The 13,871-nt window shown below is 40.7% G+C and overlaps 1 protein-coding gene across 2 annotated transcripts in view; it reads left to right on the top strand.

The window, feature by feature from the left end:
* Positions 1-13,871, top strand: part of msh3 (mutS homolog 3 (E. coli)) — a 51,519-nt gene that overhangs the window by 17,697 nt on the left and 19,951 nt on the right. For both annotated transcript variants that reach the window (XM_069707809.1, XM_069707810.1), the window contains exons 13-20: positions 1,460-1,592; positions 4,493-4,680; positions 5,726-5,894; positions 6,118-6,182; positions 7,280-7,396; positions 7,740-7,847; positions 10,759-10,873; positions 11,112-11,269. In XM_069707809.1, the coding sequence (XP_069563910.1) occupies positions 1,460-1,592; positions 4,493-4,680; positions 5,726-5,894; positions 6,118-6,182; positions 7,280-7,396; positions 7,740-7,847; positions 10,759-10,873; positions 11,112-11,269 (1,053 nt within the window). The remainder of the gene's footprint in view (positions 1-1,459; positions 1,593-4,492; positions 4,681-5,725; positions 5,895-6,117; positions 6,183-7,279; positions 7,397-7,739; positions 7,848-10,758; positions 10,874-11,111; positions 11,270-13,871) is intronic.

Genomic DNA, 13,871 nt, shown 5'->3' with positions numbered 1-13,871 from the left:
CTGCATTGATAACTCGTTGCAGCTGGACTAAACACACTCAAGCCCGATCATCACACCATCCCTTAAATAGACCATTTTCATAAACATGTTGTTGAAAACGTCTCACCGGTAAAAACCTCCATAAAAGCAAAATAATTTCCATAAGAGATGAGAGAGAGAAGGTGATAAAGGAGATAAATTAGACTGCGAAGGGTTATAAAGGTGTTTCCGAGGCTCTGGGACGCTGCAGTGTTCACAGTAGTGAACCTTCCCAGAAGCTGCTGATCTTCCAAAATTCCTCCAAGAGCACGGCAACGAATCATCCAGAAAGTCACAACAAAAGATCCAAAGAAAACATCCAAAGAACTGCAGGCCTCTCTCACCTCAGTAGAGGTCAGTGTTCATGTCTCCACTGTCTGAAAGAGCAAAAATAATATTCATGGGAGAGCAGCGAGGCTAAAACCCCTGCTGACCCCGAACAACATAAAGGTTCGTCTACATTTTTCAACAACACACCTTGATGACCCTCCAATGTTTTTGGGAGAATGTTCAATAGACCGGAGAGCGGAAAGTTGGAACTGTTTGGAAGACAGAGGTCTCGTTACATCTAACGTAAACCAAAGACATACTTCCACAAAAAGAACTACACCTGCATCGAGGCGGAAGGTGAGATATTGTGGAGGTGCTTTGCTGCTTCAGGCAGTCTCGTCATAACTGAGGGAAACATGAATTCTGCACAGACAGAAAATCCTGACGGACAGCATCAGGTCATCAGTCTGTGAGTTTACAGCAAGACAGTGATCCCAAACAAAAGAGTAGGTCCATCTTTGAATGTCTCAAGGAATAAAATCAATGTTTGACCTAGTCAAAGTCTGGGTTTAACCCCTTTGAGATGTTGTGGTTAAACCTGAGAAGAGCAGTTTGTGCTCCAAAGCTGCTCTTCAAAGAAGAGTGGACTAAAATATCACCACAGCAACATCACACTGATCTTTAGTTGGAGTGTTTGAATGCAATTTCAGCTGCTAAAGTCGGCAAAACTCGTTATGTTTGAAGGGGAAGTGATTCTTTCACATTGGTGATTTAGGTATTGGACAGCCGTTTTGCTTCAGTAAATAATTTTCATTTAGAACTTGTATTGTTTGTGTACTCAGGCTGCCTTTGTGTTCAAATTTGGTTTGAAGAGGTTATAGTTTAGTTTAATCAGGAAGAGTTTGAATGCTTCTTCACAGCACCGGACCCAATCACTTCTTCAATAGATGCACACAGAGCGTCACTAGATATATGAAGCATCAGGGGCACTTATTTATTGTAACTTCCAATCACTTTCGTGTAAAACTGTACATCTCAATCAAGACTTATTCAGCTCTCCAAATAACTGTCTTTTGCTGATAAGAAGGACTGAACATTTTGATTTCTTTCCTAATTTTTGTACACATGTTGTTTTTTTGTTGTTGTTTTCTGTACTTCCTCAAACCCACAGGTCAATCTCAGAGAGGCAGGATGCTGTTCAGGAAATCCTGGAGTCGCACTCTCTCACTTTAAACTCTGTCAGATCCCTGCTGTCACATCTGCCCGACCTGGAGAGAGGCATCTGCAGCATATACCACAAAAAGGTAACACACACACACACACACACACACACACACACACACACACACACACACACACACACACACACACACACACACACACACACACACACACACACACACACACACACACACACACACACACACACACACACACACACACACACACACACATTCCCCAGGATAACGTGTATTATATTTTTTCACAGTTTTGGTCTTATTTTTGTAGAACTGTTAATCACTCCTGTCACATCTAACATTTGACTCACTATTTTGCAATTATCACTTGGATCTGTGGGTGTAATTACACACTTAAAAACTGCTAGACAAAATAGTCTTAGCTGCAAATATCTGACACAGGAGGTGAAAAGCAGAATTTATTTTTCTTGTCGGTTTGCATAAAAATGAGAGCCAAGACAATTTTCTCTCTCTCTCTTTATGGCTTGCTTCTTGATTAACAACAGGGAGCAGTCATCTCTGTGGCACTTACCTGATTGTCTGACACAGTCTCATTTCCCATCGGACCCATCTATGAAATGTCAGAAGGCTTTATTCCATTTGTGTGTGTGTGTGTGTGTGTGTGTGTGTGTGTGTGTGTGTGTGTGTGTGTGTGTGTGTGTGTGTGTGTGTGTGTATTGTACAGAGATGAGAGGGTCGCTCTGATCTGAGCTTGATGTCTTGTTTCATGTTCAACTTCCTGACTCCTTCATCTATTGTTCAAAGAAAATGATCAAATGTCTCACACACACACACACACACACACACACACACACACACACACACACACACACACACACACACACACACACACACACACACACACACACACACACACACACACACACACACACACACACACACACACACACACACACACACACACACACATTAAGGGCCCTAAATTGTAATTTTGCCCATCTGTAGATAAATGGGCCTGTGTGTAATGGCCTGTGTCTCTATGGCTCCATTGACATAATGGGAGGGAGGGCGTGCTGTCTGTTTGGCTTCATAGAAGAGCAACACTGGGGCTGCAGACATGAGGGAACATTAAAACTGCAGCATGTGATTAATACCATAAACCACTGTCAGTGTGACCCTCATTAACCTGTGGGTCATGACTTGGTACTATATAGTAACATTAGTAATGGCAATATGAAGCCAATGTAATCTACAATATAACACCCCATCAGAGGTGTTTCCATGCAGCACATTGATGTCAATGCTTAATCATTGACTCACCAGAAATGATCACCTGTTTTATTTTAAAAGCCGCAGCAATGATCTTGAGGAAACATACAGCAGGACCTGCTGCATGTTATTTATAGACAAGCGGCAAACAACAGTGACGTCACCCATTGGTTTGTGAACGGTGCCCTTCCCGAGTTCAGATTATGGCCGGCGCCATCTTGCAGTCCCAAGCTGTTTGGAGCCGGTAGTGATCATAGTTGGACGACCTGGGTGGGAGTGAGTGTTGAATCTGACTCGATCTGATTGGAAACCTGACGATGTTACGTCCCGCCCACCGATAGCAGTAACCTGACGGAAGCATCGGTCTGTCAATCAAACAGTTACGCCCCCAAAAACACATCCTTTTTAGGCTTGTTTTCTAGTTACGGTAGGATCATTTTGAGGTTGACCGCAAGAAAATGAATAGGAAGGGCTTACTTTCAATAGCAAAGTAGACATAACTCATGGAAAAAAATGTATTGACTAAGAGAAGGGGTTATGAGGTCTGTTATGCTGGCAAAAGCTATGGTCTGTGGGGCCAGAGGCTTCTTGGAGCCAGCCTCTAGTAGTACTTTGCGGTATTGCAGACTGAGGCATTTCCACATTGCCCTAATTTTTCAGACCCAGAAGCTACATAACACTTTTATATACAGTCTATGGCATTAGAATATTGTAATAGGTCATGAACTGTCAATGGTTAAGATCAGGCAGAGAGATGAACTCCAGTTCAGTGCAGATCCTGTGTCCTACACACTGCAAAACTCCAGGGGGCTGCTTTTTATTTGACTGCAGAACATGCCATTAACATTTCACACAGCCTCCAAACACACACACAATAGGGGTGTTACAATAACGCCCACCTCACTTCACTCATGGTGCCGAATGCTTTCTGTCATTACATAGAGGGTAGAACTATAGAAACACAGTAGAATTATTGTAAAAACCACTAACACTGCTTGTCACATGACATCTGTGGTGTTTAGGGCAGAGAAATAAAAACATTAACACATTAACTTGGAGCATTTTGGGAAAACCCCATCGCCAATCCCAAAACACTACAATATAGACAGCTTTGTTTTTCGTTTAGTGAATTGTTTGGACCTGTCAAGATACATTAATGGCTGCCTCATAATTGTGTTGGACAGTGATGCTGCATTTAAACTTGTCCTGGTGCTCTTTAAGGACACCACCTGAAGAAATCCTCTCCGTGTTATGATAACATTTATTTTTCACATAATACAGTAATATTAATGTATAATACAGGATATTTTACCGTGGTGTTTTTTGGGGGGATGTGGGTGGGGGTGGTGTTTTATTTTTTTGCTGTCATATGAAGACTTGCAGATGGTGCTGCTGCTAATGAGTGGTGTTTCTCAGAGTGGTTGGCTGTAAAAGATGGTCGCTCTTTTAGCTTGGCTGCCACATCCAGCGCAGATGAGATTTAGTGATGTAATCTCGCTGGCTCACAGAATCCCCCTAGTTACACAACAGGCACACAAACACACACAGGCGCACACAGAAATACAGAGAAGCTTTTTGTCAGGGTTTGAAGATAGTATTTCTTATTTCTGGTTTATGAATGACCACAACATTAATTACAGCTGTCGTTACCTTTGATATACACTATGTAAGAAGCACCGATTGCTCAACCATTTATGCTTTATCAAACATTATGCATATCTATTTGTGGGTTGCAGTCCTCGACGCAGGAGTTTTACCTCATTAGCAGCAGTCTCTCTCGCCTGGGGCTGGAGCTGCAGACCTTGCTCCCAGCCGTCCAGTCACAGATCAGCTCAGCGCTGCTCCACAGCCTCCTGCTGGACACTCCCGACCTGCTGGTTCCAGCCCACAGCTTCCTCAAGGTGCTCAATGAAAAGGCCGCCAAGTAAGTATCCAGCAGCACTAAAGGGATGTATTCAGAGGTGAAAGAGGAAGAACCGAGGGGTTTTGCACTAGCAGCGGTTAAACAAAAGCACCTAAAGGACAAGCAAAGACAGTACAGGGCTGAACAAGTCAGAACTTAGAATTTGATCTTTCTTAAGATTTTTTTTTTTTTTTATTGTTCAGCATAAAAGAATATCAGTCAATATTTTTTCATATACATTGCTTTGTTACATACACTCACTGTAGGCTTTTAGATACGAAGGGCAGCAGCTAAGGATTACTTCCATTCTGGGTAAATTTATTAATTTTTTGTTTTTATTAACTGGTTAGATTATCCATCAAACCCCAGGAAAAACTGAAATTTTCTGTGATCCTGAAGCCACCAACAGTTTAAAGCACACATATTTTCTGAAATAAACCAGAAAAAGAAACAAATCCTGCTATTTGGAGAGCTGAAATCTTTCAAAACTGCATGTTATTTAATTTTTGCATAGTGTTTACATGGACATAGATTTGAGGGATACCAGGGGCCATTTGTGAATGATTACCCCAATCTGTTAAATATATTTCATATTTCAAGTTTGTACACCTGTTGACAGAATTGTCTGTGTCTCCTCAACTCTTCTACAATGGATCTCATACGATTAAATTGCAAATTTCATTCAGTTCAACCGGTAAACATTGGTGCATGGTGATGAATCCAGAAATACATCTTATGTTTGCTATTAAAATGCTTAATAGGGAATTCAGGAAAACACACTGCAGTACAACAAAACTGGGATTCAGAAATTCAAGAATATGGCCCAGAGGGTGATGTTAGAGGCCTGCTGTCACTCCACATAATGTATGATCAGCAACTGGCCTGGACTATCAGAGCGAAGGATGTTCTCGTGACACATCAATGATTCTTTCCTCCAGTTTTCACTCCTGAAGGGTCAGGCTAACCAGCAGGGTCATCTCTCAGATAATCTCCTGTATTTTGGCTTTGGCTTTGTGGTGCGGTGTGTCACCAGCAGCTGTTACATTTGGACTGCGTGTTTGTGCAGGGCTGGGAATAAGTTGGAGCTCTTCTCAGATCTGTCCGGCTTCCCGGTGCTGCAGGAAAGAAGGGAGCAGATCCAGACTGTCCTCAGTGAGATTCAAGACCACCGCAAAGACATCCGACTGACGCTGAAGGCCCGCGCACTTGACTACACGACTGTCTCTGGACAGGAGGTACCGTCTGTGTGTGTGTTCGCAGCAGAGTGAAAGAAAGGTGGGAGGAGATTGATGGCCTTTTGGGTGGAAGTCTCGCCAACAGTGATGTGTGTGTGTGTGTGTGTGTGTGTGTGCGTGCGCGCGCGCGCCAGTTTTAATCAAGAGTGACACAGTATTTTAAGATTGTCTGCTTTGGTCTTATTTATCAAAGTCTCGCTCCTCCTCTTCCTCCTGCCCTCAGTTTCTGATTGAGGTGAAGAACTCCCTGTCATCCACTGTTCCACCTGACTGGGTCAAAATCAGCAGGTCAGCTTACGCATAGTTGCAACACGCACGCGCGCACACACACACACACACTGTCATTCAAGATTCAACTGCACATTTCAGAGGTAAGAGATGGACCGTGACATTTTATGCAATATCTGTAACACTGGAGAAAAATGTTGGTAACTGTCAATAATATCAATATGTGGACAATATTGCAGCCACAGAAAATAAATATTTCTGTCTGGTTGGCTGACTGGAACAGGAACAACACAATAGTTGCTGTCCACCACCCCTACTCGCTGAACTTCCTTCTGTCCTCCAAAAACTTTAAATAATGAATCGTTGGAGGGGTTTGTTAGAAAAAAAATCTGAGGAGTTGTGAGACAAGTAATTAAAGGATAAGCCTGGAATTTTTCTACATTTTTCTTATTCTCAACAACTCTCATGAAAAGACCAAAGCTAAAGTGGTCCTGTAGGTATATATACCTAAGAGGTATTGTCTGTGTATCTATAGCCTGATTTAGCTTTTGCACCATAGGACATTGTTGTCCAAGCTGCATCATTGCACAGGGAGACAGAGGATTCAGGCACTCTGGTTTATGTAGAAACAGACTTAATAACAGCAAATCCTTTCACGGTCTCTGGAAAGTGGTTTCTGTAAAGTGAAAGTGTTGAAGTGAGAAAGTGATTGCTGAAGAAACGTATCACCCAGTGAAACCGGTTTGGATAGTGATGTCTTTATTAGTTTTTGGACAATTTTGGAGCTCTGTGGCATACAGGAACAAGCAAAGATCACACTTTAGACACACAGAACATCCTTTGAAATGTATTAACACTAGTACAAATATAGACAATAAACCAAGTTCTGCTTTAACGGGATAAGAAAAGCAAACACTATGCTACCCAAAATTATATTTATTTCAAAATGTTGCTCTAATGTTAATGTGGTTATGATTGACAAGATGTACTGAAGGAAACAGGCGACTATTTTAAGGAGACAGAAGACAAAAGGGTTGGTGTAAGGCAATTACTATTGAGTTGACATGTTATTTAGTATATATAAGCACCTTGTAATTTTCATTCTTTACTTGAATCCATTCTTAGCTCTACACTTCTCTTCCCCTTCTCCTCTGCAGCACCAAGGCAGTCACCAGATATCACTCTCCGTTCCTCGTCGACCGCTACAAGAAGCTGCTGCAGCTTCGAGAGCAGCTGCTGCTGGACTGCCAGAGGGAGTGGACCAATTTTCTGGAGTATGACGCACGCAAGCGCGCGCGCCCACACACACACACACACACACACACACACACACACACACACACACACACACACACACACACACACACACACACACACACACACACACACACACACACACACACACACACACACACACACACCTGATCACAAACCCAAGAGTAAAACTGCTAAAAACATGTCAGTCTGTAGTTCAGAGGTATGCCTCCACTGCTCTCAGCCTGCCAGAATTAATCTGTTTTAGTCAAGTACACCGTCAGTGCTGTCTACTCACAACTCTGTATGCACTCACCTTAATATACACTTCAAAATCTCTTTCCTCTCTCTACTTCTCTGTAGTCAGTTTGGGGAGCGCTACCACACCATGAAAAGGGCTATTAGTCACCTAGCAACCATGGACTGCCTCTTCTCATTGGCTGAGGTGGCTAAACAAGGGGACTATTGCAGGTGATGTACTCTCATGATGACTATAAATATTGATGTATTTGTCTGAGTACTGTGTGTGTGTGTGTGTGTGTGTGTGTGTGCGTGCGTGCGTGCGCGCGCGCGCGTGTATGCGTGTGTGTGTTTTTACGTGTGGGATTGTGTGTGTTCGTGTGTGTGTGGGGGGTGTCCTGTGTCGTGTCCTATAGTCTCAGACAGGCTGTATGTGGGTGTGTGCACCGGGCTCAGCAGTGTGCTCTGCCAGAACACCAACCTCTCTCCCACACACACACACACACACTTTTAAGCGGCCTATTTCGACACATTTCAGGGTTTCAACTTTTCTTCAGTCCACATCGCAGCATTGCAGTATTTGTATATTTTATGTAACGTTACTTCTGTTTTTATTTTAACTCTTCATCTTTTTTTAAATGCTTTTTAAGGATGTGTGTGTGTGTGTGTGTGTGTGTGTGTGTGTGTGTGTGTGTGTGTGTGTGTGTGTGTGTGTGTGTGTGTGTGTGTGTTAAGTATATTTTAGTAGAGCATGGCTGATACAGGCCTGTTTGCTATTTGCCAGTGTTGGGTTAACTCAGATGCGGTCATGTAAAAAGTTAAAAAAGTGGAAACTTTTTTTTTATATTTAGAAAAGAAAACGTTTCATCCATCATTAAACAGTGCCAATTAATAAAGTTAATGTACACAAACAAATTACATACAAATGTACCTAAATTATACATACAAAATTTGATAAACATAATTTAAGTAAATAATAAAATGTGATCACTCGCATGTAAATAATAACAATGCCCTTGATCAAGTATCAATCCATAAAATTAGAATTGTAAAAAGTCTTTCAGAGGGATGCAGCACTCTTGAAATTGCTACGATATTGGGGCGTGATCACAGAACCATCAAACGTTTTGTTGCAAACAGTCAACAGGGTCGCAAGAAACGTGTTGAGAAAAAAAGATGCAAATTAATTGCCAAAGATTTGAGAAGAATGAAACGTGAAGCTACCAGGAAGTTATTATCCTCCAGTGCTGTCATAATCCAGAACTGCAACCTACCTGGAGTGCCCAGAAGTACAAGGTGTTCAGTGATCAGAGACATGGCCGAGGTAAGGAAGGCTGAAACCCGACCACCACTGAGCAAGACACATAAGTTGAAACGTCAAGACCGGGCCAAGAAATATCTGAAGACAGATTTTTCAAAGGTTTCTGGACTGATGAGATGAGAGTGACTCTTGACGGACCAGATGGACGGGCCCGTGGCCGGATCAGTAACGGGCACAGAGCTCTACTTGGAAAATGTTGCATCTTTCAAGAAGACCATGATTTTTATGCAGGACAACGCTTCCTCGCTTGCATTGAAGTACTCCACTGCGTGGCTAGCCAGTAAAGGCCTTAAAGATGAAAGAATAATGACATGGCCCCCTTCCTCACCCGACCTAAACCCTATTGAGAACTTGTGGGCCCTTCTTAAACGGGAGATTTACGGTGAAGGAAAACAGTCCACCTCTCTGAACAGTGTCTGGGAGGCTGTGGTTGCTGCTGCACAAAAAGTTGATCGTCAACAGATCAAGAAACTGCCAGAATCCATGAATGGAAGGCTTATTACTGTTATTGAAGAGAAGGGTGGCTATATTGGTCACAGATGTTTTTATTTTTTTTTATTTCAGAAATGTTTTTTTTGTAAATTTTGAGTTGTTTATTATTCTCACTTAAACAGATGAAAATAGTGAGATGGGAAATTTTCTGTTTTTCATTTAGTTGCATAATAATTCTGCACACAAATAGTTGCCCAATAATTGTGCACGCATAGATATTCTAAGAAAGCCAAAACCTCACTTTTTACTTTCTTAAATATTCAGGTTTGAGGTTTATTAACATTTTGGATTGACCGAGAGCAGTAGTTGTTCAATAATAAAATTAATCCTCAAAAATACAACTTGCCTAATAATTGTGCACACAGTGTAAGAGTGCTTGAAGATAATGTGAGGCCATCTGTCCGAAAGTTGAACCTGCAGCAAACCTTTCGGCAGGATAATGATCCTAAGCACATCAACAAATTTACCAAATTTACTGCTCCAAAAGGAGAGATGGAGGATTATGGAACGACCAAGTCAAAACCCAGATTGGAAATCAAGAATTGGAAATACATACAAGAAAACCTTCAAACATCTTATGATATATTTCAAGTGAAGTAATTTTGAATCAAAAATGTAAGGAAGCCTAAGTCAAAGACTCGTGAACAATTCTTCAAAATACCTATCAAAAGATATTTTGCTTAACGGGGCAATACTACCTTCTGAGGCCAAGGGTGTACTTACTTTTTCCATGAAAGAGTATTTCACCTTTTGATATTATTGTTGAGAAAATGTTTGGAAAAGTTGTTATAGATTTTCCTTGCTGTGTTGTGCAGGTATATCAGCTTTATTTTTTTTATCTTTCACAACTGTATGCTGGCAGGAATTACAGAAGAAATTACAGAGCTGCAGCAATGAATGATTAATTAGCAAGATTATTATATATATTGTTTGACATAAATTGATTGATTTATTTAAATTGGTAGATGTTCAGAATTGTTACATGTACTTTTAGTGCCATATTAGATTTTGGAGGTTTGTTTATTATGTGAAATATCTTAACCTAGACACATCTTTATTTGAAAATGTTTGTTTTTAATGACATGTTTGTTTATGTTAATACTTATGTGTGAATATAGTTTATTTGCATTCTCAATTATTCTTATCCTCTTTAAAAATTCTGTGACGGTCAAACTCTGATATTTAGACAGTAAATAAAGCAAAAAAGGAAAAAAAGAATTAGCTGTTATTGTGAGATTCAGTTTCAGGGTACCCAGTGGCAGTTTCTAAAATGATGTAATTTTTGTGTGTGCGCGTGCGCTCCTAACCGACTGTCTTCTCCGTTTTCAGGCCAAAGATGTGTGAAGATCAGCACCAGATTATGATCAGGGACGGCAGACATCCTGCTATAGACTTACTGATGGGAGAGCACAACCAGTATGTGCCTAACCACACTGAACTACAGGTACACACACATACACGCACGCACGCACACACGCTTCTTCGCTCAGTGGTGGAGTGGGTGTAGGTTAATATTGCAACAGAAGCACAAGCCAATAGGAAGAGAAGCCAAGCTTTCAGTCCACCCACCTCTTCAGCTGTGCAGGACAGCATGCAAATATCTTACCCTGTCTCTCCTCGTTTGCCTTCTGTCTATGTCACAGTTATTATCATCCCCTCTTCTCTCCTCTCCCTTCATTTAGCGTGATGGCAGGAGAACTATGATCATCACTGGGCCTAATATGGGGGGTAAGAGCTCCTACATCCGCCAGGTTGCCCTCATCTGTGTTATGGCTCAGATGGGCTCCTACGTCCCGGCCTCCGAGGCCTGTCTGAGCATACTGGACGCCGTTTACACCAGGTAGGGACACAGGCACATACAAAATATACTTCTGCATTTGTTACATGTTTGACAGCTGTGAATAGACTCAGTTAATCAGCAGAGAGAAACGGAAACGACAACACTGCATCGAATGTCTTGGTGGAAACTCATCATAACTACATACTAAAGATTTTGGAAGTGAATTATAAAACAGTAATTTATTATTAGTGATCATTTAAATGAATGCACTATTTGAAAATCACCATTATTGATGTGTTTTTTTGTTTGAACCTTAAAACATGTTGAGACTGAGCTATTTTAAAAAAAAAACATTTAAAAGGTGCACAATCTGCAAAACCTGTTAATAAATATTAAAAAAGAAAACCGCTTAAAAGGGTCAGTTCACCCCAATTGAAGAAAATATTTTCTTACATAGTAATGTTTAGCTATACAGATACATTTTTTTGGGGGGGAGAGGGGGGTGTTAAAAGACTGTACATGCCTCAAAGATTTCTGACTCTACTCTAAACCTATGAAGGTGAAAACAGTTGAAAAAGGGGGTGGGGTGTAAAACATTTCAAACTGTTAGTCTTTTTTATTCATACTTTAATTACTAATCCACAGAACACACTCAGTCAGTCTTATTTGGACTGCTTTCTTCTGAAGATGTATGAAAATGTTTTTTTTATCCCTCTGTGCCAGCAGTGGTTGGAGGCATTATGTTGTCAGGTTGTTCATTAGACCAGATGGTGTACTGGACAAGAATGAACTGATCAAAATCTGGTAGCCAAAGTTCAAAGTCACACTAATAATAACAAAATTTAACATGAATACATATCTATTCAAAAGGTCAAACTCACTGTGACATCAAAATGTTTTGCAAAAAAACGTTTTATGGCTTTAATTCAGCTCCGTATTTCAGGAACACAGAGAGAGAGATTGTGACCACATTTCACATTTGGTCAGATACTGAATAGGTGACAATAATCTTTGATATTCACCATGAACCTGGTCTTATTATATAATACAATGTGTGAAGCATCGTAGCAACTTCCATATTTGAGTTTTGAATCCAACTACAGCTGAGAAATGAATTCCCTCAAAGTCTGCATTTCATATATGTCATTGGAGTGTGGACAGATGTAAACTGACAATTGACTAGTTGGTGAAGGTATATAACTGCGATAATTGTAGTTGTAATTTATGCGACGTCAATCTATGAATGTGCTCCATCAAAAAGTGTGGCTGTCGGAGAAGCAGGAGATAATAAAAGCAGTCATTTGATGCAGCTGTGAAGGGAAATGAGCACAGCTTGATTGTAACTGTGTCTCAGTGACATGTAGATGTTTGTTTTGCTGCAGGACATTTTAAAAAGGAGACATCTATAAAAGACACAACACTTAAAAACAGGTTCATTAATTTAAATTAACAGTTTATTACAGTATAATTCATCCAGTATGTTAAAGTGACACAACAATGCAGTTGCAAGATACAGTGTTTCTTTTCTATTGATGACAGACACACAAACACTGAAGAAAAGATACATGAGTGACTTTTTCTCTGTCGAACAGGAAGACCATGACAGTGACCATGGCAACAGTGAGCGAGCACACTTTCACCTCTGGATTACTCATTAGTGCAATTAAACATAAAGTCACTGGTGAGTCTACAGCGGAGAAAACCTGATAATAAAAAAAAAGAAATCGGACTCCCTCCCAAAACACCTCATTCACCTCCACTGTGACACAGTCAAGTTTATTTTTAGGACCGACACTCGGACTAATCCCCTGTAATCCCATTTTGTTACTCACCGCACAGGAGGAGTTGTGTAAGGAGGGTTAAAACAAAAAAAATAGCAAGAGTTGTTAGAGTAGGTTGTCGCCATTGTTCCATCACGGTTCGATACGGTACAGCTCTCTGTATTGTAGAAACCCTCAGACAACAAGATCTTTTGTTCCTGCTGATAATTGTTCTCATTATGATGAGAGCAGCGTTCAGCTCTGCATGTAGTTTCCAGTGCTGACTACATATTAGTGTGGCACGCAGGCCAGTACATTGTACGGTCTCAGTCATTCTGCCTGTGTGATTAGGCCTAATGGCTTGCAGATGTGTGTAATTGTCTTTTTTGTGGGTTTAAGCATGTTCTCATGTATTAACCAAGCGGGAGCCAGAGGCTTGTCAGCACACCACGAGTGTGTTTGTCTGTGTGTGCGTGTGTTCTTGAGACAAACATTTGCGGGTTTTAGACCTCATATTAGAGTAATGACGTGATGTTGGATGCTGCTCACATCTGTAAGTGTCCAGTTTAGTCTTAGTTTTTGGGTTTAGGGTTGTTGGAATGACAGGTTGGTTTGGACAGAGTCAACAGAAACAAGTGATCATTAAGCTTAAGATTTATAATACAGAGCGTGTATTTTGTCATTCTATGAACTCAAAACAGAAAAGATGAAGATCTGAAGTAAATACAAATACGTGTCCATTGCTAAGTAACAATCATGGGCTGTTCAAAAACAAAACTTCCCAGTTCAATTTGTCACATTAATTGGATTTATAAATATAAATAAGCTTACAATATGAGTGCCTTTTAAAGAATGTATCACAAACATTTTTTTAAACATTGAATAATAACATTTAAGTTTGG

This window comes from Brachyistius frenatus, unplaced genomic scaffold (genome assembly GCF_029030835.1).
Source record: "Brachyistius frenatus isolate BFR_SWC_R1_liver_20210118 unplaced genomic scaffold, ASM2903083v1 Contig_72, whole genome shotgun sequence".
Taxonomy (NCBI): Eukaryota; Metazoa; Chordata; class Actinopteri; family Embiotocidae; genus Brachyistius; species Brachyistius frenatus.
This window is presented reverse-complemented; position numbering and strand designations above follow the sequence as displayed.